The sequence below is a fragment of the Miniopterus natalensis genome, chromosome 2, assembly GCF_054644295.1.
Source record: "Miniopterus natalensis isolate mMinNat1 chromosome 2, mMinNat1.hap1, whole genome shotgun sequence".
NCBI lineage: Eukaryota > Metazoa > Chordata > Mammalia > Chiroptera > Miniopteridae > Miniopterus > Miniopterus natalensis.
The window spans coordinates 71,828,178-71,856,011 of NC_142082.1; the positions used below are offsets into that span (position 1 = coordinate 71,828,178).

Here is a 27,834-nt window from a genome sequence, read left to right on the forward strand (position 1 = left end):
TTGTCCACTGGGCTAGTATTTCACCACTGAGTACAATGTTGGTTATTGGTTTCGAAGGCTATATGTATACTAAGAAAAGTTTTTTATTTCTAATTCACTAGTTTTTCTAATTGATAGTAGAGGTTAAAATTTATCAAAACCTTTTTTTTTACAGCTTTTTTTTCTCATGACCTATCTTATTGCAGTGATAAGACATAAAAAATTATAGTTAGCAATCTTTGCATTACTAGAATAAACCTTACTTTGCCATAGTAAATTATTTAAGAGAAAAATAACCATTAATTAGAATTTTCTATTAGATGTTAATCTCTATATGTTTCTGTGTGCATGTGTGTGCTCCTTTTATCAGGTTGCAACATCATTGGGATGATAGTTAAATAGTATTAATTCAAAATTATTACATCTTTTCCTCACCATAAAACAATTTGTAAAGCATAGGGAAAAAATCTGTTCTTCTTAAATTCCAATGAACTTGACTATAAAATGACCCAAGTTTAGCTTATGAGGGAAAAATAATTCTCAGAAAATTTTAGAAATCACTTGCGTTATGTATTTATATTTTTTTATTATTTGAATTATTTTAGAGATTTATATTTTCCTCTAAAATCATTCAGTTAATCTACATATTCAATTTATTAGCACAGTATTATCTATAGTAATATAAACTTAAATTTTTTCTAAATCTTTAGTTTCAGTCCATTTATAATATTGTGCATTTGCATTTTTACTAATCTCTTATTAATTAGAATTGCCAGTGACTTGTTCATTTTGTTGACCTTATCAAAAAACAAGCTGTTGGATTTTTATAACAGCTGTATCTTGAAGTTTTGTTATTAATTTCTGTCCTTATCTTAATTACTTCCTTCAGTAACTCTTTATTATTTCTGTTCTAAATTCTTGGACTGGATATTTAATTCATTTCTTTTTTTAGTACTGATTGGATTTAAAATTATGATCTTTCTGAGCATAGCGTCTCAGAATACAGCTTTGCATGCATTCTTCATAAAGTGCTCTCACAATAAATTTTAAGTATTCTATAATAATTTTCTCTCACCCAATAATTTAAGGATTTTTTAAAAAAATTTTTGTTTGTTTTTACTTTCCAAATGACTATATAAAATCAATAACCATGCAAAAATCAGTAAGTGCAATCAGCCTATCAGAAGTTGTTGTTTTTTAATTCCGGAAAGGTACAAAGGAGACAGGGTAAGTTATACAGACAAACAAATATGTGGGCTAAGCTGGTGCTGTGTTAGCAGCGCTTCCCAATGAGCTCCAGGAGGCAATACTAACATGGTCTTTAAGATGATCGATAGCTGGAGAACTGCATTGAAAGCAGTTTGGCAGTGGGCTCTCTTCCCCCCACACTGCACACTGGATAGCATGGCATGGCCCCACAGGGTGAACAGTGAATGGAGAAGGGGTGTCTGGGCTCAGAAAAACAGGACAATGTCCCAGGAACCTAGTGACTATGGGAAAACGAGAGGCTACCACATACAGAAGACAAGCTCTTGCACACCTCAGCAGAATGCCCAAAGAAATATGACAATAGCCAAGAATCATCAAACATTTGAGAAAGAAAACAATGGGAGATAAAACTTACAATGGAAAGGGTAAAAGATACTGTTAAAATAGTAAATGGAAAATTTAATGTCTGTATAATTACCATGAATAAAGAAATCAGGAAGAATATTGCACTTATAAAGCGGAACATTGCTATGAAAACGTAAATCAGCAATCGTGGTAAATAAACAAATTCAATACATGTGCCAGATAAGAGGAATGAAAACTTATGAAATAACTCAGTAAGCAGGATGATCTAGCTGCAGGTTTCTCCCAGAATGCAATGAAAAAAGGCCAAGGAGACAAAAAGTATAAGAAAAACAATTAAGAGATACAGAGAACAGATCTATAATTTCCAAAATCTATTTGATACCTATCCCAGAAATGGAGATCAGAGACAATACAGAGGAAGGAATGTAAAAATAAAATAGAAATTTTCTGGAGCTAGAAACATATATTTTAAGATTAAATGGGCCAAGTAAAGGTCATACAAGATTAAAAACAAAAACACTGAAATTTCTTATCATGGGGAGGAGAGGAGAGAGAAAATAGCAAAAGAAACTAAATGGAACAGAGGAAATTCAAGGAGTCGAGAAAATAAAAAACAAAATATATAATTAAAAAGTAAATTATGTAGCAAGGATATGTGCAAATTCATTGATAATCACAATAAATGAGACTACATTAAATTTACCTATTAAAAGAAATTGTAATATGAGGTTAAAAAAAAAAAATCAGTCCTTTTTGGCACCAGAAATCTAATTTAAACCAAGTGACACAGAGAGGTTAAAATTAAGTGATAGAAAAAGAAATTATCACATACATTCTAACAAAAAAGTTGGTAGAGAAAAACCTGGAATCAGACAAAGGAGAAAGATAAAAAAAAATCCAGCTCAAAATTTTTAAATGGGAAGAGTAGCCTAGTTCATGTTGATGAAAATTTGTACTGAAAGGGCAGGCTTCCCATGACTCTCATTGGTTGGAACTACTTCTCATATCATGGCTAAACCAATCACAGTCAAGGATGGGAATTCCCATGGAAGGTTAAACCACTTGGGATTGGATCCCTGAGACTTGGGTGGTTTCTATCTTCTCTGAAACACAAGCCATGCTAAGTAGAATAGATATCTGAAGAAAAAATGAGGGTTTTAGGAGAGAGGTAAGGAACCAACAATATTTTATACACTATTCTGAAGCTATCACAACATACGATTTGTTTCTTTTGCAGATTACTACAAAGTGATTCACTGTTATAAAATAAAAAATGCAATGTTTTATTTCATCTCCTTTTAATCGTCTATCTCTTCCATTAAAAAGTAAACTTCAGGAGGGCAGGAACCTTTCTATGCTGTTTTTTATTTTTTATAATTAAATTCATTGGAGTGACATTGGTTAATAAGATCATATGGGTTTCAAGTGTACATTTCTATGATACAGGATCTGTATATTGCATTGTGTGCCGGCCACCCAAAGTCAAATCATCTTCACCATATATTTGACCCCCTTTACTCTTTAATACCCCCCACATCCCTCTGGTAACCACCATGCTGTTGTCTGTGTCTATGAGTTTTGTTTTCCTTGTTTGTTCATTTGTTGCTTTCAGTTTTATATCCCACATGAGTGAAATCTATCGTTTTTAACTTTTTCTGTCTGACTTCTTTCGCTTAGCATGGTATTCTCAAGGTCCATCCCTGTTGTCACAAATGGCAGTAGCTCATCTTTTCTTATGGCTGAGTAGTATTTCATTGTGTGGATGTACCACATCTTCTTTATCCAATCATCTAGTGAAGGACACTTTGGTTGTTTCCATGTGTTGCCCACCATGACTAATGCTGCAAAGAACATAGTGGTGCATATATCTTTGCTAACAAATGTTTTCAAATTTTTCGGGTAGATGCCCGGAAAAGGGGTTGCTAAGGTATCTTAAATTTTTAAGGAACCTCCATACTGTTTTCCACTGTAGCTGTACCAGTTTACATTCCCACCAGCAGTGAATGAGGGTTGTCTTTTCTCCACAACTTCTCTAACACTTGTTATTTCTTGTCTTGTTGATAACAGCCATTCTAACAGGTGTGAGGTGGTATCTCACTGTAGTTTTGATTTGCATTTCCCTAATAGCTAGTGAAATTGAGCATGTTTTCATGTGCCTGTTGGCCATTTGTATGTCTTCTTGGGAGAAGTGTCTGTTCAGGTCCTCTGCCCATCTGTTTGTTTGGTGTTGAATTGTATGAGTTCTTTATATACAGGGTGTAGGTTTACAATTTTGAGTTCTTCTGGAAAAGAAGAACTTTTCATGGTTTTCACGTTCCAAAAATATACACTAAACTTTATAAAAGTAGGTTTACAATTTTGAGTTCTTGAAACAGAGTTTATTCTTGTATTATTTGTTATTGTATTAATTTTCATACAGTTATAAATCTGCTTTTGCCCCACTCTATATTTTGAATATTAACCCCTTGTCAGAGCTGTTGTTTGCAAATATCTCCTCCCATTCAGTTGGTTGCCTTTTTGTTTTGTTGTTTGTTTCTTTTGCTCTGCAGAAGCTTTTTAGTTTGATATATTCCCATTCACTTATTTTTGCCTTTATTTCCCTTGCCTTTGGGGTCAAATTCATAAAATCTTCTCTAAGACCAAGGTTTATTAGTTTAGTAACTATCATTTCCTTTATGTAATTTATTGTTTCATGTCTTCCATTTAGGTCTTTGATCCATTTTGAGTTAATTTTTGTATATGGGGACTATCCTGCTCTTAATTGAAGCTCTAGCATCTTGCTCAAGGCTGAACACGTAATAGGAGCTCAATACATATTTGTTGGTAGAATGAATGAATGGAGAGGTAAATGAATACAGTAATAGATTATTCTGAGACAATTCAACCGAAATAATGCAGTAAAAAGGCCAGAAAAGGAAAACTTTAAAGTGGTGTTAAATACTGTTAAAGAGTTACAGGGAGATAGGAATTCCAAAAAGCCCACTGAATTGAATGTTCAGAAGGGATTTTACCTTCCCTGGTTGGGCATGGCTCAGTGGTTGAGCACCAATCTAAGATCCAGGAGGTCACAGTTCGATTCCCGGTCAGGGCACATGCCTGTGTTGCTGGCTCGATCCCCAGTCAGGGGCGCACAGGAGGCAGCCGATCAATGACTCTCTCATCATTGATGTTTCTGTCTCTCTCTCTCTCCCTCTCCCTTCCTCTCTCTGAAATCAATAAAGATAGATTTTTTTTTAAAGGGGAGGGGATTTTACCTTTAAAGAGTTGTTTCAGTAAGAGCATTTGTGAATATAAACCAGAACATAAAGAATTATGGATGAAGTAGGTAATGAAAATGTGATTACAGTAAGGTTATATTTGTCCTTCTTTTTATTAATTTGGTGGAAGCAGAAAAGGTGATATATCTGAGGACAGCACAATCAAGGAAGGGGTTAGTCAGTGTGTTCATTTTAGAATGGCAAGAGTGAGCATATTAGTTGACAAAATACAAGTATCCGTCAATGGTGGAAAATATATTGAAGGTATAGAGGGGAAAAGGGAATTATAAATAAATTTCTAGAAGAGGGAACTTAATCACATGTAAACTTAAGGAAGGACCTACTGTCCCCAGAGGCCAGAGTAATGGAAGAATATGAAAGTCAGAGGCACAGAGAAACAAATAAATGTGCTGTCACCTCAACCTGCCCTAGATGATCTACTTACAAGTTACTCCAGAGCAGGTACTCAGGAAATACTTGTTAAATGAATGGAATGAACAGGCACATGAATAGATGCAGTGATATAAATGTGTAGTTTTCTGTATCTTCTTACCATAGACATTATCTTTCTTATTTACTTAAGTCTAAATCATTGATGTGATAAGGAATGACTGATTTTACCAATCAGAGAATACCTTCAGTGGACATTTTCTAACAACAGATTAAACAAAAATATGATAAATACTTTTATGTATTCCACCTCTATTGAAATCCCTAATGATGGACTTATCTGTGTGCTTAGTCATTTTACAGAAAGCTACAGCAAGTAAAGGGAAGCAGTTCATGTAAAAGAAAAATACGTTCAGTCAATAACCAGAAAATATGTATGTATCAATATTTGTCTAACTCCAGAAGAAAAACAAGATTAAGAAATAAAAAGCTTAATTTTCACTGTTTAAAATAACTGTTCAACCCGAAAATTAAATCCCAGATCTAATTTTCTAATCTGTCAAGCATTCTCTTTGTAAAATCTTCTACTTTTCATGGTTTTCATGTTCCAAAAATATACACCAAACTTTATAAAACACTATTTAAAATTCACTAGAAGTTACTTTAAAATAAATCACAAGTACACTGACTTCATAAAACTCTCCTCTGTACCCACCTCAGGACTTGATGCTAAGTTAAAAGATCACAGAAACAGATTAACACTGTCATATCATTTGACAGACATTAAAACTAATAGTTAGCTTCTACTTGCCAACTACTGGAATATTACTATAATGTTGCTTACTTAATTGTGGCTTTCAATATGGCCTTTGTCAAAAGAAAAATATGAGTGTGTGTGTGTGTGTGTGTGTGTGTGTATGAGAATGTTTAATGGTTTCTTCATAGCTTATATAGTAGCTTAATAACTATATTTACAAGTTACATTATTCTTATCCTTTCAATGACTTGAATACTACCTACCATGCACAAAACAGGAAAAATTCCATATTCTCATCTCTATGAGCTGCAGGTGCCTATTTCAGCAGACACACTATGGCCCTCTGAGATAAAGTACCATAATAGTTTTGACTAGAATTAGCCACCTCACCACCATGCGTTAAAACATATCCACATCTCACCTTTTAGTGTTAACGCTTGTGGGGTTTTTTTAGGATTTGTATGTATATAAATGTTTCTGTTCAGAAGCCCCTTGAAATGATCTATTGTCAGAAGTAAATAATAATTAGCAGTGACTAACAGGGTCTTGTGAGTACCTTCTGTCGTTGTTCTTCCTTTATCTTCTGTAACTTTCGATTTTCTTCCTCCTTTAGAGAATCCTTATAAGCCTGGCTTCTGGCCTGTCAAGATATAGGGGGGAAATCATAGAAAAAAGCATCACCACAATATACTAGGCTGTTTACCATGGATCTGGTTTTAACAACTCAACCTCCGTACTAAGCATACAGCAAGCTCTCCATACATACTTGCCTATTGAATGATTTATGCATGTGTCTGAAGATGTCCCTTGGTATATATGAGAAAGAAGTCTAGTATAAGCATATTTTAAAAGATGATCTAAATACTTGTTTAATTAAGCTTTAAAAATATCCGCTCAAATCTGACTTTGGGTGGTGGGCACACAATGCAATATACAGATCATGTATCATAGAAATGTACACTCAAAACCTACGTAACCTTTTTAAACAGTGTCACCCCAATAAGTTTAATAAAAAAAAGAAAAAGAAAAAAGAAAGTTGCAAGGGTGAAAGGGAGATAGAAAAAGAATGTGAAAAAAGTAATTTATTTAACTGAAGTTTCAAAATGAACAGCTGGGAAACTCAGCTAAGGAGTCATTGAGAACACTTTTGTGACAGTGAAGGATGCTAACACTTTCCTGGTAGGAAGCTGGGGGAGAAGCTGTTGCAGAAACAAGAACTCTGTATTGCTTCTTTAGAACTGCCTGCCAAGAACTGTGTTGAGCCACTTTTCCTGAACAATGCTACTAATAAGGGAATAAAAGAGAGAGAAATTGTCCTCCATAAAACTAGATGCAAACATAAGGGACCATTTTTCTTTTTGAACAACAGAGGTTAAGGGCATAGCCTTCTTGTTGAACTCATAGTCATGGCCAAAAGTAAATACTGTTCCTTTAAGAGACTCATAACTCAACAGTGTCTAACTTCTTTGACCTGACATTCATGTTACGATTAGATGGTTCCAAATTATCCTCTTTTATTCCCTGTAACTTTCCTCAGCTCAAACTAAACTGCTATTTCTCAAAATTATCCCATGCAAAACAAACAAATAATAAATAAATAAATCCCCTCAGAGATAGTCAACATAGTGTATTCTTTCTAATGGGAAGGCTCTGAAATAGGGAAAAGTTAAATATTTTTCAAGAATATTCCAACCAGCTGATATTAGTCAATATCAGAGACAAGCAATAGTGACACTGACTTTAGAAGCACTGACATGTCTACTGCTCATTAATGGGTCCTATTAAACAGCTTGTCAACTGGTGATTGATACCACATGATTCCAGATATGCATTTCTTTCTAAGTCTTTGCATCCCCAGTCTGTACCTGAAGCTTATTTCTATTTCTGGGCAGAAAAACAAGGCCTGTTAAGAAGCACAGGAATCATCATTCTGGCTGAATTATGACCCCAGGGGGAGCCTTAGGAGAGCCAGCACACACAACAGGACGGCTTTAGTCCCACTGACCCACTACCTCAGGGTTTCATACCCTGTCATAGTGACCATATATTCTGGAATTTATGAGATATCAAATATGCTGTCTGTTCATTTGTCATATACATTCTCTCTCTCTCACTGATTTGTAGCCCAGCCTCTGTAAGGAAGAGGCCAGCCTGGTAAGCTAACGTGCCGGAAATTCCATTTTTCTCATAAAACTACCAGCAGCAGCATGCCAGTAGGCTGCATATTTCAGGCCTAGTTCTTTGGACTAACAATCCACAAAGCTTATGTAGGTTAGTCCCCCTTTTTCTCTTACTATAATTTTTCTCAAGCACTTCTTAATTCATTCCCCCATTTCTGTCACTATAAAACCCATATTCCATCAAATAATAAAAAGCACTTCCCAGAAAGGGGTTGTATCATCTATAACATTAATAATTAGAATAGAAGAGCTCTGAGTGTGTTCAGAAAGCCCTTGTATATCCAAACCCTGCTACATTAAGCAAACATCCTATGACTTTCTCTTGTCTATATCCTAAACACAGGGGACTGTGATAAGACAGAAGGTGGGAACGGTTCTCCAATGACCCCTTATTTTTAGAGGAAGCTAGTCTTCATCTCAAATATTCCATATAAAACCTAAAAGGGGGAAAAGGGATAAGGGAGCACATCTTCTAGTCAAGAAATTAAAAGGAGTAAAATATTTAGTTAAATCAGATATGATGATTTGAGTGGGGAACCTAAATTCTGTTTGTATACCTTCCTTTTAAACTTAACCACTTGTTCATTTGTCACAATATGGGTGCTAGCTTTTAAGTCAGGAAAAAGAAAATGATTAGACACTCCTGAATCAAAAACTAGGACCCAAAACTAGACACATAAAGTGTCATTTAAAAGGCCACAGAAATTGGGAAGTCACATGGCACCTTAACTATGAAGACTTCACAGCTACTTGCAATCCTAACGCGTGCTTACCCAGCTGTGATCCATAGGCAGAGCAGGAAGTTTCTGTTCAAAAATAAGGGAGAAAAAAACTTTTTGATCACTATTTTTCTTGGTTTTAAACCCCAGAAATTTCTATATCATTGTATTCACATATTTTTCTATCATTAAATATGAATTTAACATATAATTAAAACTTAAATTTTTGCTATTCAACTAAAATACAGAGTATTACTCATCCTCTCCCAAAGCTATGCTTATAACATAAGTATTCAATAAGTAATACTTAACCCTCCTATGTGCAAGCACTGTGGTAAGACTTGATCCCAGACCTCAAGTGCCCTGGCCGGTATGGCTCAGTTGGTAGGACCATCATCCCTACACCAAAACGATCTATGTTCAATTCCCAGTCAAGGCACATACCCAGTCTGTGTGTTTGATCCTCAGTCAGGGAGCATGCAGATAAATGTTTCTCACATCAATGTTTCTCTCTCTCTCCCCCTTCCTCTCTCTTTAAATCAATTTTTAAAATCAAAATGGGAATTCAAGTTAATTGTATGATTGAAGAAATAGATTTGAGAGATATCCTGGAAGACATGACAGGACATACCAATCACCAATATGGTAAGAAAAAAAGTTGGAAAATAAGAATTATAGGGAAGATAATGGTCTCCAACCAGTTGAATTATCTATTTTGCTTTTTTTTTTTAAAGGATCTGGAATGCAGTGGCACCTTGGAGGTAACCATTGGCAGCCTAATGTGGAAGTCAGATATGATTAATCATTACAGTACATCATGACAGGTATTAGGAAAGAGGAAGTCACAAAGAAGGGCATTTAACTAAACTGGATCAAGGACACCTCAAAGCGGGTGACATTAAGCTGTGTTTTAAAGAGTGAGTATGAATCAGACTACGTAGGGGGAAGTGCATTTGAACAAATGAAAAATAGCATTGTGTTGGTTTTCTAGGGCTGCCACAACAAAGTATCACAGTATGGGTGGCTTAAACCACAGAAATTTGCTGTCTCACAGCTTTGGAAGCTGGAAGTCCAAAATCAAGGCATCTGCAAGGTTGGTTCCTTCTGAGGACCATGAGGTAAGGATCTCCCCTTGGCTTGTAGATGGACATCTTCTCCCTGTGTCTCTTCACATCGCCTTCCCTCTGTAAGTGTCTGTCTCTGTGTCCAAATTTCCCCCTTCTATAAGGACACCTCTCCTATTGAATTAGAACCCACCCTCATGACCTCACTTTTACTTGATTACTGCTGTAAGGTCCAATATCCAAATGAGGTCACATTCTGAGGTACCGGAGGTTAGGACTTCAACATATAAACTTGGGGGGTGGAGGGGACATAATTCAACCATGACAAGCATTAAGTTCCTATTGCAAGATGGTGGAATAAAAATGTTCCTGTTCCATTCTTCTCTCAAAAATTATCCTAAACAGAAGAGGAAATGAAACAAACTCTGTCTTCAAAAACCAAGAGATAGCTGTTTTCCCAGACAAAAATCTATAAATACTGAGTAGATGAAGAATGACAAGCAACTAAGAGAGGAAGAGCAAACCTGAAGACTTGCTGGCAAGGGGATGGAGGACACCCATAAGAAGCCAATCTTCTCCAGATCCATGTGAGGGCCCAAAATTTGTACCAGTTAGTAGGGAAGGCTGATAGATGACGGGCAGAGGCCTATGCCTGCTCCCACCCTGAAAATTCAGCTGCTAATTCTCCCAATCCTGACAGGAAATCAAAAGTGTATTCTCCAGCCTGGCCAGTGTGGCTCAGTGGTTGAATGGTGGCCTATCAAGTGGGAAGTCAGTTTGATATTTGGTCAGGGCACATGCCTGGGTTGCGAGAGTGAGCCTCAGTGGGGGTGCGCAGGAGGTAGCCGATCAATGACTCTCATCATTGACGCTTCTATCTCTCTCTCCCTCTCCCTTCCTCTCTCTGAAATCAGTAAAAACATATTTTTTAAAATGCTGCAATGAACATAGGGGTGCATATAAATATGTATATGTGTGTGTGTGTATATATATACATATATATATCCATATATATACATGTGTGTATATATCCATATATATACACACACATATGTATTATATGTACATATACACACACACACACACACACACATATATATATATTTAAAGTGTGTTCTCTGCATAAACTAAATAAGGCATGCCTGGTACAGAGGGAGCAGTGGTCAGATATCCTGTTGAGAATGAAAGGATTCTGTAAAATCCTGCATATTGAGCAGTGAACCTCTGGGCCCCCTTCCTTAAAGTTTTCTTATGCTCTCTGCACTTTGCTCTGAGAGGCAGAAGGTGATATTTTATCCATGAAACAAGAAAAGATTGTTACGCTCTGGCCAGTGTGGCTCAGTTGGTTGAGCAGCACCTCATGCACCAAAAGGCTGCTGATTCCATTGCCAGTCAGGGCATGTGCCTGGGTTGTGGGCACAATCCCCAGTGGGGGGCATGCAGGGGGCAGCAGCTGATCGATTTTTCTGCCACATAGATGTTTCTCTCTCACTTTAATGTTTTTCTCTCTTTCTCTCCCTCTCCCTTCCTCTCTCTAAAATCAATCAAAACATATTTTTAAAAAGTTATTTTTTAAAAAGAAAATATTGTTATTTTTAAATAGCAACCAAGTAAAAAGAAGCTCTAGGCAATTAAAAATATCACTTCTCCCTCCACAAAAGACAAACGAGTAAAATATTTAGAAGATAATACATATAAGTGTTTTTCCTATCATATATATATTTTCTTGACATTATGTATCTGCTCCCAGTTTCTTGAACAGAGCTCCTAAAATCATTATAATTTTCTAAGTGATATGAGTACTAGGAGCATCTTTTGTTCTAATGAGGCAACTCTGGGTGGGCTCCTGGATGGAGGCTGGTCACCAGAAAGACCAAACCATCATTAGAAACTTGGGATTTTCTGTTCCACTCCACCCTGTCTTCCAGAGAGGGCAGAGGATCTGGAGATGGAATTACTAATTGGGCATGCCTATGTGGGGAAGCATCGAGAAAAATCTCAAAAGCACAGGGATTCAGGGAACTTCTAGGTAGGTGAACACACCCATATTCCAAGAGGGTGGCCACACCCCTATTCCATGGGGACAGAGCTCCTGTGCTTAGGACCCTCCCAGACCTTCCCTATGTATCTCTTCATCTGGATGTTTATCTTCATCTTTTATTACATCCTTAATAAACCGGTAAACATGTTACCCTGTGTTCTGCACACTGCAGTAGCAAATTAATTAAGCCCAAGGAACCTCCACTTTGTAGTCACGTTGGACCAAGGTTGTGAGTAACCTGTGGACCTACTAGTTTTACAACTGGCACTTGAAGTGGAGGCAGTCTTGTGGGACTGAGCCCTTCACCTGTAGGAACTGACACTATCTCCAGGTAGGTAGTGACACAGTTGAGTTTAACTGTAGGGCACCTAGCTGGGGTCTCAGAATTTCTTGGGGTGAGAAAAAAACACACATCTGGTGTCAGAAGTGTCGAGAGTGTGGTGGTTGTGTGAGAGTAAATGAGAGGCTCGGGAGGGAAAGCACTGGGTTTCTTTTCTAACTCAATATGTCAGGAAAGGGGGTGGGGAGTAGTCAAAGATAAATTAGGGAGAAAGATAATTTTTACAAAAAAGTTAGAAGATAAATCCAAGAGGCCTAGGATTTGAGTAACAAGAATTCCATTAAGAGAAAATGAAGATAAATAAATCAAAGAAATAATACAAGAAAATCATCTAGAACTAGAGATGAGTTTCCTTTACTCTGGAAAAGGAATAAAAATGATCCCACACTAAAGCATAGCACTCTAAAATTGCAGAATACCAGAAAGAAAAAAAAGAAGTTATTAAAGTATTTCCAGGAAAAGCAGAGGAAAGCCCTCACGTAAGGACTGATATTCAGATGGTCTTAAATTTCCCAGGAACTAATTCTCAAGTTTAGAAGAGCAATGCCTTCAAAATTCTGAAGGAAAATTATTTCCAATCTGGAATACTTAGCAGAAAATTACAAGCTAAGAATGAGGGATGAATAGAGATCATTTAAGACATGCAAGGACCTGAACATGCGTCTTCTCTTGAGAAGTTATTAAATAACATGCTCCACCAAAACAAAAAAATAAAGCAAGAATCTAGATGAGACCCAGAAATCAGGGGACCCAACATAGGAAAGCAATAGCAGCAATTCCCCAGATGACTAAAGCAGCGATGCTTGTCATTGGCTGCACATTAGAATCACCTGGGGAGCTCTAAAAGCCCTGAAGCCCAGGCCACAAAACAGTCTCGGAGGGTCTGACCCACCCATCAGTGGATTTTAAAGCCCCCCAGGGGATTCCAATGAGCAGACAAGGCTGAGAGCAGTCTGTGAAAGAAAAGTTTCAGGACAAGAACTGTGTAGGAGGCCTAAAGAACAACCAGCCCAAGTTAAGGTGGGAGGTGAGAGGGATGCAGAAGGGGCATTTCCAAGAGGGAAAGAAACCTGGCACTGACAAGCTAACAGGCACAGAATAGAAAACCGTATGGAAATTTATATGAAGAGTCTTCGTAAATGGTCACAAACACTGAAAAAAAGCAGTCAAATGTTCAAAGAAAACTAAAAAAAATGCAAAAATAAAATGACATTTTAAAAAAGTTGTGAACAAAAGAAAATGTAACTGGTTTGGAAGAAAATATTTACATTGTCATAATAAAGAAACACATGAAATACTAATAGTTATAATAGGAGAACAGGGGAAAGAAATTATTAAGAGCTAAAATTGATGAATCACGAGATAAACAATATAAATGTTAACAGATATGTGGAGTCAAATAACAAAAGAAACAGCTAGGGGGGTCTGGTGGGATAAATAAGCCCCCTAAAGATGTCCATGTCCCAAACCCTGGAAGCTGTGAATGCCACCCTATATGGCAAAAGGGAATTTGCAGAAATTAAGAATCTCGAGATGAAGAGATGAGCTGGATGACCCATGTGGGCCCAATATAATCACAAGGGTCCTTTAGGAGGAAGGCAGAGTCCGAGTGCAGAGAGGTGATGTGAGAATCAAGCAGGAATCAGAGTGATGTAGCCACATGCCAGGGAGCCAAGGATGATGGTGGCCAAGAGGCACGGGACAGATTCCCCGCTGCAGCCTCCAGAAGGAACCCGCCCTGCTGACGCCGAATTTTAGCCCCTTCATTCTCATTTCTGACTTCTGATTCCAGAATTGTCACGAGAACACATTTGTGTTATTTTCAGCCACTGAGTTTACAGTAATTTGTTACAGCAGCAATGGGAAATTTTTTTATCGAGGTATAATTGACATATATCATCATATCAGTTTCAGGTCTACAACATAATTCAATATTTGTATATATTGTGAAATGATCACCACAGTAATTAACATCCATCCATCACCTTATGTTGTTATAAAGCCTCTATTTGTGATGTGAACTTTTAATATCTATTCTTTAGTAACTTTCAAATATATAATTTTATAATATATATATAAATATATAATACAGAATTCAAATATATAATACAGAATTAACTATAGCCACCATGCTGTACATTAAATCCCCATGACTTATTTTATAAGCAATTGGAAATTAATGCAAGGAGTTTAAAGTGTTGGGGTGAAAGTGGGATTGAAGGGACATATGGCCTAAGTGTTGACTTTTTAAAGAACATGTGACACATAGATAAAAATTGAAGTAATCAAGCTTCAATTTTAAATTTAAATTTTAAACACCAGTGTTTAGAGTAGTGGAAGTTTGAAAGGATATGGCCATAAAGGTGTGATTGAGAAGTGCTCCTCAAACATTAATGTGCACACAGCTCCCCCATAGACAGTGTTAAAACGTAGGTTCTGATTTAGGTCTGTAGTGGGGCTTGAGATTTGTCTGCACTTCTCTAAGCTCCAGGTGTGGCCATGCCTTTGGTCCATGGACCATACCAGGAATGGCAATGACCTAGACTATAGGATTACACAGAGAGGGGAGTTGAGGGGAGGGAGCAGAAAGCAGACAGGGCTTTTTGCTTAAGCTAAGGCATTTTGACTTTATCCTATAGGGCCCACTGGGCAGTAGAACAACAGGATGAGAATTTTAACACTTAGTATTGTCTTTAGACGAGAAGGAAGCAGGGGTAGTAAACCAGAGACTGGAAACCATTTAGTGTGCAATCTTTTGTCTGAAGTTCTCTTGTCTAATTTCTAAAGGAATTTTCTTGTAGTCTTTTTCACTGACATAATTATATAATATTTATTAAATTCCTATCTGCCTGTGCCAGATCCACATATAAATAGCATAAGAAAAACAATTTTCTCAGGAAAGTTGCATTATGTAGTAAAATTAAAATTGTTTGTTAAAAAAACTCAAAACCCTGCAGCTCATCACACCCCATATCACACAGTATTCATATCCTGTACACTGGCCACAGTTAGGGCAAACCACAGGCATCATAACTGCACAGAAGTGCAAGGTACGTCTTGACTTTCCTAAAGCATTCTCAGGGGGATTCTATGCACATGGATTAGACAGAATGAGAAGAATATAATTTGGGCAAAAAGTCAGTTAAATATATTGAACAGCAACAAATTGTTAATAGTTTGGTGTCAAAATCAGAGTAGCTATTAAATGCAGTTCATAAGGAACCATCCTGGGTCCAATCTGCTCCATACTTTCTGTTAATAACAGGACTGTGTGACTAATGCACTCATCAACCCACAAAACATGCAGCTCTGGGAGACATTACTACTGCTTTCGACGATAGTATTAAAATTCAGGATGATCTTGTTAAATTGAAGAATCGAGCCAAAATCAACAGAACAAGCGCGCAGTTCTGCCAGGTGTTTCAAACCATAGGCGTCAGGAAGCTCTGAAATCAAGACCATCCTGGCAGCCAAACACCCAGTTGGTAAGGCTATCCAACTCCTGTTTTCCCTCCCCTCCCTCACTGCCACAGCATGTCTGGACAGATATCAAAGACTGTCCCAACACCTGATTTAACTCTACTACCTACAGCTTCTTAACCCTTTCCTCCAGAGCCCTGCAATGAGGGGAGAAAGATGACAGATTTGACATCACTTGAGGAACCCACACGAGCAGATCTGGACTTTGGAACATCACATTAGCAGCAGGAAAAAAATAAACAAACACTTAAAGGCTTGTAAGTAAGAGTAAAAGGACCTTTTCCCAAGGAGTGTCATAATGTCTTCCTGACATTTTTAACATGTGGTCACTAAGGAGAAGGGGGTGGGGGAAGAAGATGAAGATCAGGTTTCTCTACCAATTTATTGTTTACCTGCTCAAATCTTGGAACACTGACTTTTTAAAACTCAAACCCATCTTTTCTTTGAACTACAACCCCTTCCCAGGCTCATCCTTAATTACACTTACTTTATTGTCCCCAATTAGCCAGTCAATAAGCAAGCCCTGCCAATTTCACCTGCTAAGCAATTGTCTGACCTGTCCTCTCACCCACCACCCGATTTCGAGTCCTCATCACCCCTCACCTGGACTAACAGAAAAGGGCCTCAGAGGCCTATCTGCCTCGCTATTCCCTCAGATCCACCTTCACATGGTTCAGTGGGATCCAGCTAAAGTACAAATCTGACCTTGAACCTTCCCTGTTTAAAGCTTTTCATGACCTTCAGTCCTCACAGAATGAGGTCCAAGTTCTCCAATGTGACATACAGATTTCTGCAGTGGTGGTCCACCAGGAATGCCACCAGCTTCCTGTGTGGGGCATTTCTGGGTGTCTCAATGTCTGGGGGATGCTACTAGCATGTTGTTCCTTGGGATCAGGAATGCTGAACATTCTGCAGTATCCAAGACAGCCCACGCAATGACCTATCCCACCCAGGTTGACCCTGCTGAGAAACTCTCCTCAGGGCTCCTGCCTACCTCTCCAGCTTCCTAGACTGCACTCTTGGGAACGTGCACTCTTGGAGAATGCAGCCACACACAACACTTCTTCCCTAGCATAGCCTTGCTTTTTCTTGACACTATACCTTAATTCTTGCTTCTGTGTTTTGATTCATTTCATTTGACACCTAAAGTGACTCCCTTCACTGTATTGACTCATCTTTTAAACTGCAGCTTTCCAATTGCTATATTTTCTGCACTAACTACTTTGCCTTATAACTATGGTTTCGTCCTTTACTTGACTAAGGTCCTTCTAGGCAGAAACCGTATGCCCTCAGTAGACCTATAAATAAAAAATAAATTGAGGGATGGGCAGATGGTTGGATGACTGGCTGAGATCAAAGGCTTTTCTGAGGCTGATGTGTATTTAGTCCAGGTGTCCATTATATAGGTAATAAGCGCAAGTATTGTTTCACAGCTAAGGCAACAACTGAAGTTTCAGGTTAGGCCATCTGCCTTTGGTTCTGATTTTCTATGTTGTGCAGGTCACTCTATGTCCTTAATCTTCACTCAATAAGCACCTCTTTTTAAAATGCCACACAGCACTCTGCCTGGTATTCCACTTACTTACCCAAGTTGAAGACTGTGGGTCATGGCAAGCAATTTGACGGGTACTTCTATGTGGCAGATTTGTCTCCAGTCTGCTCAAGAACTCGGCAGTTTTGCTAGCAGGAACACAAATTGGTGTTAGTGCCTTCATAAAAACAGAAATGTCATTATTTATTGTGCCTGTGGAAACTAGCCCAGGCTTGTATTGGGTGATGCCTAAAAGTGTCACAGGTAGAACAAAAGGTTAGTTTGAGTGGAGTAGAAAATCAAAACAAAATGCTGTTATAAAACTGCATTCCTGAAGAATATCAGTTTGAAAAGTATGTCTAGGTTTGTGGAATGTGAACCTATGATTTTATTTTTCTACTTCATGTACTTTGACATGGAAATAAGTGCTCTCTCAGCTTCTACAATATGGGGCCCTAATTTCATATTTGAACATTTTAAGCTTGACACTCAGACTTCACTATAGAATGAAACAGTAGTCCCCCACAACATCTCATTCCACACTGGTTTTGCATTAGGCCCTTCACCTTCTTTCTCCTGGTCATCTCATTTCCTTCATGGTTTTGACTACTTTCAGGATACACTGACCCTCTAATCCAGTAACTCTTGGCCATTTATGGATCATGGACCTCTTTGGGATTCTGAAAGCAGAAAGGATGCTCTGCTTCCAGACACAGGCACACATACACACACTTGCATTTGATTGTAAGAAGTACTGTGGTTCAGGTCTGCATTTCTGACATGAAAGACTGGCCTAGACATGTCCTCAGAGTTAGTAAGAGGTCTTTTGACAGCATGGATGGACCTGGAGCACACTACAGGAAGTGAATATAGCCAGTCAGAGAAAGACAAGTACCATATGTGGAATTTAATAAACAAACTTAACTACCAAGAAAATAGAGACAGACTCAGAGATAGAGAGCAGGGAGACAACTTGGGGGGGTGCAGATTGAGCAAAAAAGAAAAGAAAACTCATAGACATGGACAACGGAGTGGTGATTACAGGGGTGGCGGGGGATGGGTGGAGGTAGAAGAGGGCGTAGAGAGGATAAATGGTGATGGAAAAAAGAAACATCACTCTGATTTCGCCTCTCGTGTGTCAAGCCTGGAACGCTGGAATTGTTTCCTGGCCCTTACTTCTATAACTGCCCCATTCTGCCTACCATCGATTTACTTATATTCCTTTGTCCTTTCCCCACGTTTTCTGTGGGATTGGTTACCCTTCTGTTCCCCATTAACAACCAAATGCCTCCTTGAGGCTCGATTTATGTTGCACTGGGCCCTTGCAGCCTGCTCCCCATCGGCTTCCTTCCTCCTGGCATCCCTCTGCCTTCCCCTAATATTTTAGGTCTAACGCTAAGATCCAATTCATCAAGCACTTAGGGCATGGGCATCAAGGGAAACACAAGTGGCCTGGTAAAAATAAATGATATCCAGTGGGGTGAAAATCAAAACAAGGAATTAGAAATTAAACAGAGATGCCAACATCACTTCAAATAATTACTTAAGGAGAACATGGCATTTGAACAAGGTCAGAAGCTTGAGCTGGGAAAGGAAGAGCTAAAAGTTCAATGATGTACATAACCCAGAGAAACATAAGGCTTCAGCAGTTGAGACAAGCAGCCTTTCCATTTGTCTAGGATTGCTTATCTTGCCAAGAATAGACAAGGAGACTAATGAAGTCTCAGAGTCTGGAGGCTGCCCCAGTGTCTCGGGCTTTATGAAGTCATCAGTCAAAAGTATAAAGAGAAGAGAGTTGCCAGAAGTTTGGGTGAGCTTCCTGAATATCCTTAGCTGAGTGCAAACCATAAGACAAAGCAGCGGAAAAGAAATACCATGACAAGCAAGGGTGAAACATCAAGTCAAGTTGACTGGCAGTCCTGCACTGTGTTCTGATGGTTCCTTCTTACCTGCCAATTCCAGCACAAAGCTGGCTGAGTAGCTAACCGCCAGCATGGCCCCTGTGCCAATGTCACTGCTCCACTTGTGCCACAAGATTAAATTATAATGACAGGGCCACAGGACTGTCACAGCAATGCGAGTGGCAGCCTATGGAGAATGTGGATTACTCCCAAGTTATTAACTATACAAACAAGACAAGTTCCAAGTTACCAAGCGAACTGATATTTTTCTACTATTAGTACAATGTTGTCAGGTGGTGGAGTCTTGACCAATGGAATGTAAAGGAAGTGATGTACGCCACCACTTCCAGGATCAGCTAATTATAAACTTCCCATTCATGCAGCTCCATACATTTTTCTCCTTCTGGCTGCCTGGCAAAGGGACAATCCCCAGCACAAACTTTAAAGTCATATATTGAAGATGGGAGAGCCTATATTGGTTTTGCTGCCTGAATATCTGAGCAGTGGGGCCTCCTCTCAAACCTGTTCACCCATGTCTTAAATGAGCAAGAAAAAAGTATAGTACCCAAGCTATTCTATATTTTGAGGTCTGTTTATTACAGCTACTACCCTACTTGAATAATTCAACATAAAATAATCTACACAAGAGAATCATTTCTTAATTTAGGTGATTACAAAAGTATACAAGAAGAGGCTAAGGTTTGTTGAGGACAAATAGAAAAAAAAATTCTCAAGAATTTATCTGGGCATCTTTGCTGTTTCAGAACCTCAGTGGGGAGGGGGGGAAGTAGGAAAGAGCCTAGTCATCCTTGCACTGTCCTCTTGTCAGATCTAGGACTAGGTTCAAAGCATAAAATGTATCCCAAAACCACTAACTGTATTACTCTCAATTAATAATAATATTAATCTTGTCTAATTTGAGAACAGGTGGGGGTTTGGGAAGAAAAGCTGCATTGTGAGAAAGTCAAGGGAGAAAAGGAACATGGCTTGTTATAATCGACATGATGGCATATTTAAAATCTCTTAATGAAGATTTGTCAATAAAAATCAAAAACTGACCTCTTTGAAAAGGCAAAAAATACAGAAAAGGGCACAGAGAGTGAAATGTGTGCTTGTTGGCTCATTTGAATAGCACAGAATTACAAAAGACATTTCCTATAAGGCTATCTTTTTTATAGTTAGAAAAGAACACTAGGGTTTTAGTATTCAAGAAAGGACCAAAACATTAACTTAGACCTTTAGGAGCTTATGAGTCAGGCACCTGCCACTCATCACACTTAGGGCTAAACACGCTTCTCTACCTAGTCTGTTTATCTACCAACTTTGCATCATGACTGGGCACATAAAAACATTCTAATAAAAATGTTAAGCTACATATTTTAAAGTTAAACAGTCATAATTAGGAAAAAATACCAGTTACAAACCCTGGTACTTTTTGTCTTGCTGGGAGTACATGGGGTAGTTTTACCTTCTCTGGTCTCAAATGAGTCAGATGTCTGCAGGGTGCAGCCGGGTAATATGAATGAGTGAAGTGGGCCTGGACTGAGGGCACAGGAGCTCAGACTCAAGGATAAATGACAACTGCCACTCAGGTTAGTGTTGAAGAGATCAGACAGAGTAGAGAGGATTCTGACAAACAAACATCTGATCTTCCCTACAAAGGGGTCATCTGCTACTCAGCTCCAGGCCGTCACTGCCCCATGGGGACACAGGCCAGCATTGACAGATGTACTAGTTTGTGTAGGTATAATAAAAATGCTAACAACCTTTAATGTGAAATAGGTTGCCAACTAATTCAAAAATTTTTGAAACACTGGGCCAACACTGTGCTGGCAAACAACAACAACAACAAACCTCTGTAGGTCAAATGTGGCCCCAAAGGCCACCTGTTTGTGACCAGATGATTTTATTTCTGCCTTTCCAGGCTTGTGTATTTCTTAATTACATATTCTTTATAGTCATTTTAAAAAAGGAAAAGAGAAGCAAGGTTGGTTTCTAGTATTGAAGAGGGGCCTCAGAAACAGCTGCTATACTGGTTGATGTATATCAGCTAATAGTAAGAGATAGAAGGTATATCATATTTCATATTTATTTCAAACACTAAAGAATATCATTTCATTTATAGTTTATAACTGTGTGTGTGTGTATATATATACACACATAATATATGTGTGTGTGTTAATACACAAAAAAATGGTGAGACACTATAAGATGAAAAGATAACCCAAAAATATATTTATAACCAAAGAAAAATAAAATGATTAATGTGAAAAATATATTAAGTTCTAATAAATCAATTAGAAAAAGACAATCCAGCAGAAAAGTGGGCAAAAGGTAGAAACACACTTCACAGAGGAAGAAGCCCAATTACTACTAATAACAAAAACAACAACAATAATAGCTTAGGACTTACATAGTGCTTATTATGTGTCAAGCCCTGTTGTAATCACATTATATATATTAACTTCATGACAACCTTGTGAGGGTACTATTATTATGCTCAAAATCATACAATACAGCTAGTAAATTAAATGTCAAGGCCAGGCCCTGGCCAGTGTGGCTCAGTTGGTTGAGCATCATCCCATGTACTGAAAGGTCGCTGGTGTGATCCCTGGTCAGGGCACATAACCAGGTTGTGGGTTCAATTCCTGGTTGGGGTGCATAGAGGAGGCAACTGTTCGATGTTTCTCTCTCACATCGATGTTTCTCCCTCTGTCTCCCTCTCCCTTCCTCTCTCTCTAAAATCAGGATGCACCACCCTCTTCCCCTCTCTGTCACTGTCATCTCCCAGCCTTCTGGAAGATGACAGCCCCCTTTCATTGGTTGAAGACCCTCCTCCCCATCTTGACCACAGCCCTCAAGAGGGATGCGCTCCGTCTCCTCCCGCCTTCCAGCCCCAGGCTATTTCCTCACCTCCAAAGCTCTTCACTTTGCCTGGGCCACACGCCTAGGGTCATAACATAGTTTTTACAAACGTCCTCCCTGCAAACTATGAAATGACAAATCCTTCTCTTGGACAGAACTTTCTATCATTCCATGTTCTTTGCACAAACACCTCACTACCACAATTTTCCAAACCATTATTTCCTCCTCTTTTTTGCCATTAGCTCCCACCTTTTTTGACTCATTGTACAGCTTAGATACTGTGGTCCATTCTCACCATCTTTCCTTTACCAATGCCTTCAGTTCTCTCCCTCAATCATATTTGCCTGGAAAAACCCAAACCAGATAAAGTCAGCCATCTGCCTTCTCTGGGTCTGCACCAGAGCAAATAAATCAGACTTAGGGGAAATAACATAACAGATGTTTGGCATGGTAGGTATGAAGGTGGGTGGAGGAGTACTGGGGTAGATTGTTATCACATAAAATTCATGAACTCCAGCTTCACCCGGTAATTCTATTCCATTTCACTTATGAATTCTACTCAATATCTTATCTGTTCCATCTGACAGCTTACTCTCAGCTGACAATCTCCTCATACTTCAGTGAGAACAGAGAAAGCGTAAGTCTTTTATCTTCCCCCAAACCAAGTCTTCAAGTCTCCCTATACCTGCATCCATTCTCTTTTAAAAACACAAATAAAAAGTAGTACTTCCTCACTTATAACAGGGGAAGTAAACTCTTTTTAATCATTAGCTAATCCATTGATTGTATATACTCAGTAACCTATCCACATACAGGGGGTCCCAAAAAAAGTATACACACTTTAACAGCTGATAGCTCGATTTTGAAAATGAAATATAATTTAGTGAACACTGCCTTTATAATTATTCAAAGTGTATGTACACATCTGGGGGGGACACCCTATATATATTTTCAAGGACTTTATTTTTTCTGTCATTCCCATTCTGTTCAGCCACCTCCTTTACTGAATTATTTCTATCAGCATCAGGCATGCCCAGTTTAAGAAAACTCTCCCTTCTTGACTTTGGGTGGTGGACACACAATACAATATACAGATAATGTATTATAGAATTATAAACCTGAGATCTATGTAATTTTATTAACCAGTTTCACCCCAATCGAGTCAATAAAAAAGAAAAGGAAAAGAAAACTCTCCCTTGATCCCACAGCCCCACCCAGTCATTGCCTCATTTCATTGCTCACCTCTTCAGGTTACTTAAGAGATGTTGATAAATGCCTTCTCTATCTCCATATCTCCATATACTCCTGAGTCTGTTCTAATCAGGCTCCATCCCCACCATCATACCCAAGTTATTCCTGTCAGGATCACAAATGACATCCTGAGAGCCATATCCACTGGTCTTCCTCTCACTTGACCTTTCAGCAGCCACTGACTCTCTCTCCTTTTGGAAACACATTTGTCTTGATTTCCAGGACACCACACCCTTACCCCACCCCTCAGTTGCTCATGCCTATCTAAACTCTAACTGAAAAAGCTCCTATGCACTTGGTGGGCCTCTCAAATCCACAACTCTTTTCTTTTTAAAATATTTTTAAAATTTTTTCAATTATAGCTGATATACAATATTATATTAGTTTCATGTATACAATATAGTGATGTAGCACCCATCTGGCACCATACATAGTATTTATAATATTATTGACTATATTCCCTATAGTCAATAATATTGTAAATACTATACAATATGTACTTTACATCCCCATGACCGGGAATCGAACCAACAACCTTCTGGTGCACAGGATGACACCCAACCAACTGAGCCACACCAGCCAGGGCAAACTTTTGATATTTTTCTTCCTAAACCTTGAACCTCTTCTAAGAGTCCTCATCTCAGCACATGGCACCATTATACATCAAGTCCGAAGCTCAGAAACTTGGGAGCATCCATGATTCTCCCTTCTTCCTGAGCCCCCAAAATGTCTTTGTGACTTTCCATACAACATACACAGTAGCCCCCCTTGTCCACAGGGGATATTCCAAGATCCCCAGTGGAAGCCTGAAAGCATGGATGGTATCAGCTTCACACACACCATGTTTTTTCCTACACATACATACCTACGATAGAGTTTAACTCAGAAATTGGGCAAAGTAAAAGATTAACAATAACTAATAATAAAATAGAACGATTATAACATATACTGTAATACCAGTTATGTGAATGTGGTCTCTCTCTGATAGCCTAAGCAGCTCTGAGTGACTAACGGGCAGGCGGCACAATCAGCCTGAGCGCAACTGGACGAGGGGATGAGTCACGCCCGAGGCAGAGCTGAGCAGGACCGTGCCAGATTCCATCATGCTACTCAGATCCGTGAGCAATTTAAAACGTACGAATTGTTTATTTCTGGAATTTTGGTTCACCACCGGTAACTGAAACTGCAGAAAGCAAGAGCTCAGATAAGGAGAGACTGCTGGATTTCTCCTCTCTGCATTGACATTACTCTAACCTGCACTACCCCCCCCCACCTGACTTCTGCAGCAACGTTCCGCAGGCGTACCTCAGAGATAGTATGGGTTTGGTTCCAGACCACCGCAATCAAGTGAGTGACACAAACGTTTTTGGTTTATCAGTGCTTATAAACGTTATGTTTACACTATACTGCAGTATATTAAGTGTGCAATAACATTGTGTCTAAAAAAAGGTGCAGCCCTGGCCCAGGGCTCAGTTGGTTGGAGCATCGTCCCATGCACCAAAGGCTGTGGCTTTGATTCCTGGTCAGGGCACATACCTAGGTTGTGGGTTAGATCCCAGACAGGGGCGAGTATGGGGGCCAATCGATGATGTTTCTCTCGCACATCGATGTTTGTTTGTCTTTCTCTCCCTCTCTCCCCCTTCCTCTCTCTCTAAAAATCCATAAAACATATCTTAGAGTGAGGATTAAAAAAATTAAAACTGTGCATACCTGGATTAAAAAATATTTTATCCCTGCCCAGCTGATGTAGCTCAGCAGTTGAGCATCAACCTATGATCCAGGAGATCGCAGTTGGATTCCCGGTCAGGACACACGCCCGGGTTGCAGGCACCATCCCCAGCAGGGGGTGTGCAGGAGGCAGCCGATCAGTGACTCTCATCATTGATGTTTCTGTCTCTCTCCCTCTCCCTTTCTCTGTCTGAAATGAATATAAAGGCTTTTTTTTTTAATTTTAAAAAAACTTTATTCCTAAAAAATGCTGACCATCATCTGATCCTTCAGCAAGTTGTAATCTTTTTGCTGGTGGAGGATCTGCCTGGATGTTGATGAAAATGCAATATATGTGAAGTGCAATACAGCGAAGCACAGTAAAACAAGTTGTGCCTGTACATGTCTGTCCCCTCAAACCTATTCTCAGCACAGCAAGACAGGGCAGTCACTTCTTTAAAAAGAATGAAAAGCTTCTGAAGGCTCATGCTGGTGGCTTGAATAAAACCCAGGTTCACCCCGTGCCACGGCCTGAATAATGTCTGACTCCTGCCTATCTTGTCACCTTCATGGTTTCTCTTTTCACTTCAACCCACATACACCAGCTTTCTTTGAGCTTATGAAACACACTGTGTGCCAGTCCCTCCGCCTGGCGCTCTCTGCCCCGGCTCTCAGCAGGGCTGGTTCCTTCCCTTCCTCTATCTTTAGTTCAAATGCCACTGTCGGAGTTGACTGGCCTGCCACGCTAAGGAGGTCCTCCCTCCCAGGCCCGTTATTCTTGATCACGGGTGGAGATCACTGTCTCTACCACATGCTTTGTCATAGGGATTATTACAGTCTGTTATGCCATATATTTCTTTGTCAGCTTGTTTATTATCGGAATTTCCACATTTGATCATGGAGCCATATTTTCTCTATTTACAACACATGCCTAGAACCCACTAAGCTAATGCAGTGCTAACCACATGCCAGCTGCTCATTGTTGAATAAATGAAAGCGCATTTCCTAATGCTAAATATTATCAATACATGTGTATTTTGACAGGGTAAAAAAATTAAAAATTTGTGTTTCTCTGATAATTAGGCTATTTTTATTGATTTATATTTCCTCTCTCTTAACTGCTTGTGTAAGCCCTTTGCCAATTTTTCTAGAGTTGTTTTTTTCCTGTTAATTTGTAACAGTTCTCTGAAATTGAGCCTTTGTCCATTACTTTTGAGGTGAATATTTTCTCCTAACCTATCACTTACTTGTAACCTTGTTCACTGTAACATCTAACATACATTTTTTTCTGTAGTCAAATCTGTATTTTTCCTTATGGTTTCTGAGTTATATATAAGGCTTAGAAAGAAGTTTCTTTGCCTTCTTCATTACATTTAATTGTGTTGACTCAATAGGATTTGTCAAATTGCCAGTCCTTTTGAAACTGATCTGAAAAAAATACTTTTATCAATAGCTAAAGTCCTAAATACTAAATTCCCGTATATTCACAGGTCTATTTGTAGACTCTCTCCCATTCAATAGATCTATTTATTTATTACAATGCCAACAACACTTTATCATATCTTTATATTGTACGTAATACCTAGCCAAACAAGCCTCTCTCATGTATCTTCAATATTTCATTTTCAAGTTTGTCTATTTTTGAATATTTTCTCTGTAAAATTGGTTTATCAAATTCCACAAGAAGTCCTGTTTAATTTATATAGGGTGTCCCCAAAAAACGTATACAAACTTTGAATAATTATAAAGGCAGTGTTTGTACTTCAACTGTGTTTTCAAACTTCCAGTAGCATTTTAGGATGAATTTCCTATATTCTAAGCTTAGTCTGGTTGAAAAGAAAGAAACATCAATTGAGCTATCTGCTGTTAGAGTGTGTATACATGTTTTTGGGACACCATGTATATTAACAAGAGGCGAGATATCATCCTTGATTTGATTTTTCCCCCCTTTATAGTAAATAGATGGTCTACATTTATTTTCATCTTTTAGGTATTTTACTTTTTATGTACATCTATGTATCAGTCTTACAGTGTGGATGATTATTGCAAATAAAATTTTTCTTTCAATTATATTTCATAATGGACTTTTGATGGTGTATAGGAAAGACAGAAATGTGTTAATACAATTTGAGATTCATTCATGTTAGTTGAATTATTTGTATTAGGTTTAATATTTTTTTAGTTGATCCCCTTGGGATGGTTTTAGATAGACAACCAGAGGCACTTATTTCTTCTTTTCTAATATGCAGTTCTTCATTTCTTTGTTAGAAATAGAAACTGTCTCTAATTATCTAAAACTCAGGGTCAGTAAGAGCGAGCACTCGTTTCATCCTGTTCCAGACTTCACTGGAAAAGCTGCCTTATCTATCATTTCAAACAAAATCTATTACCTTCCTTGAAGGTTTGGTGAAACTCACTGATAAAATCAACTGGGCCTACTAAATTTCTTAGGTAAGATCAAATTACACATTCTCTTCCATTTATAGTTTTTATTCTAATCAGACTTCAAGTCTAGTTGCATGTATTTTCCCAGGAAAAAAATTTTTTCACTCATATTTCCTAGTTAAACAGTTAGAAATGAAGATAGTATTTTTTTTCTTCCAGAATCTTGGTTATACTTCCTTTTTGCCCTTGGAATTTTTCTTTATTCCTTCCTCAGACAAATCAAAATTTGTCTATTTTATCAGAATTTTCAAAACAAACAAACAAAAAGCCCTGGTTTAATTTATAGATAAATTTTTCTTTTCTATTTCATCATCTTAAAATTTGTTCTGTATTTATTCCTTCCTTCTCTTTA

At 38.4% G+C, this 27,834-nt stretch overlaps 1 protein-coding gene across 1 annotated transcript in view; it reads right to left on the reverse strand.

Annotated features, from left to right (window-relative positions):
* Positions 1-27,834, reverse strand: part of EPSTI1 (epithelial stromal interaction 1) — an 80,023-nt gene that overhangs the window by 19,118 nt on the left and 33,071 nt on the right. Inside the window, exons 7-9 of the mRNA XM_087813732.1 lie at positions 17,369-17,462; positions 8,912-8,944; positions 6,515-6,598 (exon numbers count right to left, since the gene is read on the reverse strand). Of these exons, the coding sequence (XP_087669858.1) occupies positions 6,515-6,598; positions 8,912-8,944; positions 17,369-17,462 (211 nt within the window). The remainder of the gene's footprint in view (positions 1-6,514; positions 6,599-8,911; positions 8,945-17,368; positions 17,463-27,834) is intronic.